This window comes from Microcebus murinus, chromosome X (assembly GCF_040939455.1).
Source record: "Microcebus murinus isolate Inina chromosome X, M.murinus_Inina_mat1.0, whole genome shotgun sequence".
Taxonomy (NCBI): domain Eukaryota; kingdom Metazoa; phylum Chordata; class Mammalia; order Primates; family Cheirogaleidae; genus Microcebus; species Microcebus murinus.
In genome coordinates this window covers 9,782,159-9,788,728 of record NC_134136.1, presented here as the reverse complement: position 1 = coordinate 9,788,728, position 6,570 = coordinate 9,782,159, and the positions used below count along the sequence as shown (strand labels likewise).

Below are 6,570 nucleotides of genomic sequence, written 5' to 3'. Positions count from 1 at the left end.
GCACAAACAAAAGTCCACACATAGTTTATAATTACAAGAAACAGAAAAGAAAGAATACTGAAAGAAACAAAAAGATTATTCATACTTTGATAACTAATTTGATCTTACAACTTAACAACTGAACTTTACCTATTTTAACCTAATTAAAACAACTGAACTTTACCTATTTTAACCTAATTTCATCTAACTGAACCTAATGCCTTATGTATTCCTTCTATAACCTTTCTTCACAAGACAATATAATTCATGATTATTTTTAGGACTTTAGATCATTAGGAAAAAGTAATGCTAGTTTTAAGAATTCATTTTTACTATTGTTCCATTGTTTTAGAATGTTTTTCAATTGATATCTAACCCAGACACAGATTCAGCAGTTTTTAAAGTTATTAATACATTATGATCACAGATTTTTATTTAAAAGTCATAGTCTTTTTAAATCTACATATTACCAGAAAGAAAAACAAAAGTTAATTCGTTTTAAGAATTTACTCATTGTTTTAGAATTTTTGCTTTTTGGTTACTGTTTTATGATTTTTAGTCTTTAACCACTCCCTGGCACAAGTTCAGCAGCTTACAGGATGCATTGTTCCTGGAAGTTTTACTTAAAAATTCTTAGCACTTTTAAATTGCCGTAGCATACAAATATTTTTAAATTTGATTAATGCACATTTTAAGAATATTTTTGTTGTTTTTCAGGGGTTTATTTTTTTAATTTGGGGGAGGGTTATTTTTTGTGTATGTGTATATGTAAGGGTTTTTATTTTCATTGCTTCTAACCTGAGCACAAATGTAACATTTTTGACACTACATTGTGCTCAGCAGTTTTATTCACAAGTCTTAATTTATAAATTTATACTTCCTTCATTTAAAAAATAGTGAGAGTTTTAAGAACTTTTTGTATTTTTGCTGAGTGATTAAAAAAAAGTTTTCTCTTCTTTTGTAGATTTAAGATATTGTTTTTAATTGCTCTTGAACTGGGCGCCAGTTTAGCAGCTGACTAGCTGCTCAAAAAATGCAAGTTCTGAATTTTTAGTGTGTTCGTTTTATTTATTGTAGGGGGTTATTTTTTGTGGGGTTTCTTTTAATAATTTGTTCCTAACCTAGGAACAAATTTAGCAGCTTTGTAACTTCATTGTGCTCCAAAATTTCATACAAATGACATAGTATTTTTTAAATTTACAGATCCTCAAAACAGGTAATAATGCAAATGTTAGGTATTATTTGGGAGGATTGTTTTTTGGTTTTTGTGCTTTTGAGAGTGTTTTACAGTTTTTTGTTTTATTTTGGTATATATATATGTATATTTATATACATATATATATATATATATATATATATATAAAATTTCAATTTGCTTTCAACTTGGGCACAAATCTAACATAATGTAGCTCCCTGGCTACAATGTGCTCCAAAATTTGACATGAAAGAATAAATATTTTAAAGTAACAGATCTCTACTCACCCCCCTAAAAAAATGATTAATATAAGTTTTCAGAAAGTTCTTTTATTTTCTTTTTCTATTTTTGTTATTATTTTGTTTTATTTAGTTAGTTAATTCATTTTGTTTTGTTTTTTTCAATTTGCTCCTGACCTGGGCACAAATGCAGCAGTTTTCTGGCTTCATTGTGCTCCAAAATTTCACATGGGGAATAAATATTTTATAGAACTCAGTCTTTCAAAAGAAAGACAATTGAAAGTTTTAAGGAAAAAAATGTTGATGTTGCTTAGGTTTTTTTCACTGACATTTATTTTGTTATTTTATGTGATTCTCAATTTCACACCTGCCAGGCACATATTTAGCAGTTTTCTAGCTTTGAAGTTTCACATGAAAATCTTAATGTAGTGTAAAAAAAGAAAGTTTTAAAAACTGACAGTGCTGGTGATTGTAAATGTGTAAATCCTGTTAATTTTCTGTTTCTTCCCATCCATATTCACACAAACACATTTTCTTTTCTGTTTTCAAAATTCACATAACAAATATTTTCAACTCTTTTAAATTCCATACATTTCTTACTAATAATGTTAGGTTAAAATATGTTCTTGTGCTAAAATTAACTCAATGATGGATCAAAAAAGAAAACAAAAAAGACTAGCATACATCAGTAGTAACACAATTAAAAAAAAAAAATCCCTGAATTTGTTCTATACTTATAGGCTCAGCCCAATTACCGAATTTATCATTGGAATGGAAATACCTCTTTAAAAGTTTTAAAGTAATCTCCAAATCACTAAGTCAAAGCCACTGATCACTGACTTATATTATACAATGTGATACAATGAAATTCCAACCCAGCAAAAGAGTTTGGCGATCCATTTTGGTCGTGGTAATTAGACTTGACCTATAATTACTGAACAAAACAGCATATCTACAATAATTGTTCAAACAAATGTATCTGACCGTATTTGGAACATTAATATATTCTCAGTATCATTAGCTTCAAATCTTTTATTTATAGCATAGGAAAAATCATAGCAGAAACCATATCTGGACCTGAAGACAATTCTCGTACCTAGAAGGTGGATTCTAGCATTAATTCACCACCATTATTTGTTGTTTGATCACTAACTTCCTCTTGAATAGCCGGAAGGGAAGGCTTTGTGGTCAGAGGTATCTCAGTCTTAAACAGGGACTCCATCCTGATATGAGTATTGATGTAGAAGGACTTCTGAAAGGACTCAAGGGTGAAGTAATATATGAAAGGGTCAAAGCAACAGTTTAGAGTTGCAAGGCACAAGGTGACTGGATACATGATCTTTGCAAATCTTTCCAACAAGCAATTAGTAATGGCTTGGGAGCGCACCAGGGCATATAAGAAGAGGACAGAGTTGTAGGGTACAAAGCATACCACAAATACTGCCATATGCACTGTGATCATCTTCAGCACTTTTTTCTTATTGGTCCCAATTTGAGACAGAGTAGCAGGCTTCCGAAGGGTTCTCAGCACCACAGAAGAGCAAGAGACGTTCAATATCAAAGGAATGATGAACCCAACAATTTCAATAAATATGGTGATCTTGGATAGATAAGTCTTCCAGACACGTTTGGAGAAGCCCTCAAAGCAGGTGGTTGTTGCATTGTTGACATTAGTGGTGGAGAACAAAGAGGCTGAAATGCCACCACTGAGGACTAGGATCCAGACTCCAGCACATACAATGGCAGAATTCCTCCTAGTCCTAATGGTACGAGATCGGAAGGGATAGACAATGGCCAGGAAACGATCCACACTAATACAAGTGAGGAAGAGCATGCTCCCATAGATATTGGTGAGGAATGCAGTACCAGAGATCTTGCACAGGGTGTCACCAAAAGGCCAATGGCGGTTGAAGTTGTAAAATATCTTGAAAGGTAGGGTACAGACAAACAGCAAATCAGAAAGAGCCAGATTGGTAATAAAAATAGCAGTCTCACTTCTCATTTTCATGCGGAAGCAGAAGACAAACAGAGAGGCACTGTTGGTTATCAGACCCAGGATGAATACAACACTGTAGACAGCACCATTTAGATTATACTTGAAGGAATCATCAACAATGCAAGTATTATTGGCAGTAGCATTGCCCAACCTGGGTCTAAGGCTTGGATTTAAATCTTGGAATTGGAAGTCAATGAATCTTCTATCACCCATGGATTTGTTTTTTCAGGAGGCCTGCTGGCTGCAGGGGTTCACCACTCTGAGACTAGGGACTGGTCGTAAATGTTTTCCTCCTATGAGAGACAAGATGGAATGAATCATCAAATCTGCCTTTTAGCTGTGTTTTCTGTAGAATAAAAGATATTCTGTCCACCCAGATTGGAAGATAACATGCACATTCAATTTGACTTGAAAAGTACTTTTTGTGCACCCACTATACATTAAAATTACTATCAGAATATGTTGCAGGAGTGGGAGAGTTCACACTCAATACAATAAGTGCAATACTGTAGCATTGCAATGGACATGGACATAAATAAGGTGAAGGTTACCCAATAGTAAAAAAAAAAAAAAAAAAAACCTGATAGTTAAAACAATATTGATACTTTGGAATTTGCACAGCACTTTCAAACTTTGAAAATCCTTACAAAAGCCATGTTTTATCTGATTCCCACAAGAACACCATAAGGTAGGACAGGAATTATCACGAATTTACAGAAGCAGAAGCTGAGGTTTAAGTAATTTAGAATTATAGAATCAGAATTGGAAGAGAGTGTAAAATGGTATAGTCAGAACCAGAATTCAGATTTTATGTTCCTTAACCAAGGATTTTTAAGCTATTCTAAATTGTATTGCTCATTCTCCAATATTACTGAACCTCCTCCTTATTTGAGTGTTAGTTCCATTGGGCAAGACTACGAGTGGATATGGGACCTCCAAGACATGCTCCAAAAATTATCAGACCAAGATCCTGAAATAAATTTTTGATTCACCTTTTTTCCTCTAAACAAAAGTTCAGATGGCAGAAATCCGTCAGTTAATTAGTGCTTCTGGCTAAAAGTTTTTTTCACTGTATCAAATTGTCTTTCTAGAGAGATAATTCAAACAATAATTCCATCATTTTCTTCCTGCAGATCCTGGTCCTCTTTCCAAGCTTTTCTCATGCTAAACCCTAAGCCTAGCATGTCTTTATTCTCCCTCTCCCACTGCTCATTCAATCAGATACTTCCATGCCTTCAGCTCCTAAAATGGCCCTGGACATTAAAGCCTTTCCTGCCAAATACAAATGAGACATGAGAGGTGGATTTGACATGAAGAGCCACCTCCACTGTGCACTTCTGATCTGACCCTTTACACGTCCTCTGCCTGCCACCATTTGTATATGTGGCAGTCATCAACTTAATCATTTTTGTTGGGTATCTGGTCCAACATTGTTCAAAGGTGCATGTAGAAATCTTAGCAACTTTCCCCTAGGTCAACAGCTGCCACGGAACAGGAGACTGTCTTTCAAATGTGCTCTGTAATACACTATGGACAAGTAGCTGCTGAATGAATTCTTTTGAATGAGGAGAATATGGAATAAAAGTGGTCTTTGTCCCCTGAAATATCCAGTGATGGATTTTTACATGATTATATTTTAAAATGTGAAAGGCATTTTTCTGAAGTGATTCCTTCTTACGTCACTCTTTCCTTCCAACTCCCAGGAAACAGGTCAAAGAACTTCTGTATAGAATAGGGAAGGGAGTATAGGGCGGGGGGAACATGACAGAGATATAAAGGCCTGAAGTCCCTTCAACCAGCGTTTGGCTTTAGAAAAAAACTGTTTGGCCTGAGAAAAAAACATTCACTCACTGCAGTGCTTAAAGGGATGGATGACATTGGATAATATGGGGTGCAAATCAAAGGGTTGTCATTTTTAATGACTAAAGTTTTCAAGTTAAAATTGGAAAATTCCTGTTTCTGAATTCTCATTCAACAAATCTTTATGGAATGCCTCCTCTAAGCCTAATTCTGAACTAAGATCATATTCCTTCTTGGCTATTTTATGTCATAGGCCCAGCTCAACTTTAATTTTGATATTCAAAGGCAGAGTACAGTAGGAACCTTGATCATGTAAGGTCCAGGAGGAGGGGAAAGGCAGATGAGGAAGAAAGAAAATAGGTGGGGGGAGTAGAGAGTAGGAAAGGAGATGGGAAAGAAAACAGAGAAAGAAAAACTGGAAAATTGAGAGAATGAGGGGAAAAGGAGTTAAGGGAAAAGGGGACCTTGCTCAGGTGAGATCACTGCTGCCATCTAATTTGCATTCAGAGTCTTGGGAAGGATTTCCAGTTCACAGTTTTTGCAATCCCATTCTCTCTACCTTGCTTCATTTTACCCCACTCAGGTCTCTCAAATAGAAGAACAGTATGTAATCACTAAAGTCATTGAAGCCAATCAGCAGAAAGAGGAAGAGCCTGGAAAATCTCAGTTAATGATGTTCACACCTCAGTTTGAGTACTATAGACCCAAGTTTTTGCAGCTTCTATGTTTTCTCAATAGGGTGGAAGAAGAAAACAATGGATGCCAAGCTTCTCAACCACTGAAACTTTTTCATATACTATTGTTAACACCCTATTCACTATCCATTAGTCCAGCGGCCTTTTTTTTTTTAACCCTAAGACTATCATTCGCACTTAAAAAGAATTTCATTGTTGAAAAAAATCATGAAAGTCAAAGTAATGTCCCTCTAACATAGCCACACAATGTAAAGAAATTATAGGACTGCAAAACTCCTAATATTCAACCCAGGCTTTATTCACTATGATCTGTATGCACCTGCCTTCTACTATAAGTAATGCCAGTGAGTTTGTTTTATTTAGAAAATGCCTTCAAAATAAAAGCCTTTTCACTTCTACCCAGAGTCCCTCCAGTCTGCCCACTGGTGATCCCCTTACACGGCATGTTTCTAGCTCACTGGCTATGTATTATTTCATGCTTCCCAAGATGGTATATTTCAAGTAGGTCTCCACAGTTTTCCATTCAGTTTTTTAAATGATTTTAATCATTTTATCATAGTTTTCATTGATATTATTTTAATTGACAAATCATAATTTGTCATTTATAAAGTACAATGTGCTGTTTTGAAATATGTATACCATATGGAATGATTAAATCAACCTAAT

The 6,570-nt window shown here is 34.8% G+C and overlaps 1 protein-coding gene across 1 annotated transcript; it reads right to left on the bottom strand.

Moving 5' to 3' along the window:
• Window positions 1–1,391: 1,391 nt before the first annotated feature.
• LPAR4 (lysophosphatidic acid receptor 4) lies at window positions 1,392–3,702 on the bottom strand. Its single transcript, XM_075999329.1, has one exon. The coding sequence runs from the start codon at window positions 3,620–3,622 to the stop codon at window positions 2,510–2,512; it is 1,113 nt and encodes a 370-aa protein (XP_075855444.1). The 5' UTR covers window positions 3,623–3,702; the 3' UTR covers window positions 1,392–2,509.
• Between the last annotated feature and the right edge of the window lie 2,868 nt (window positions 3,703–6,570).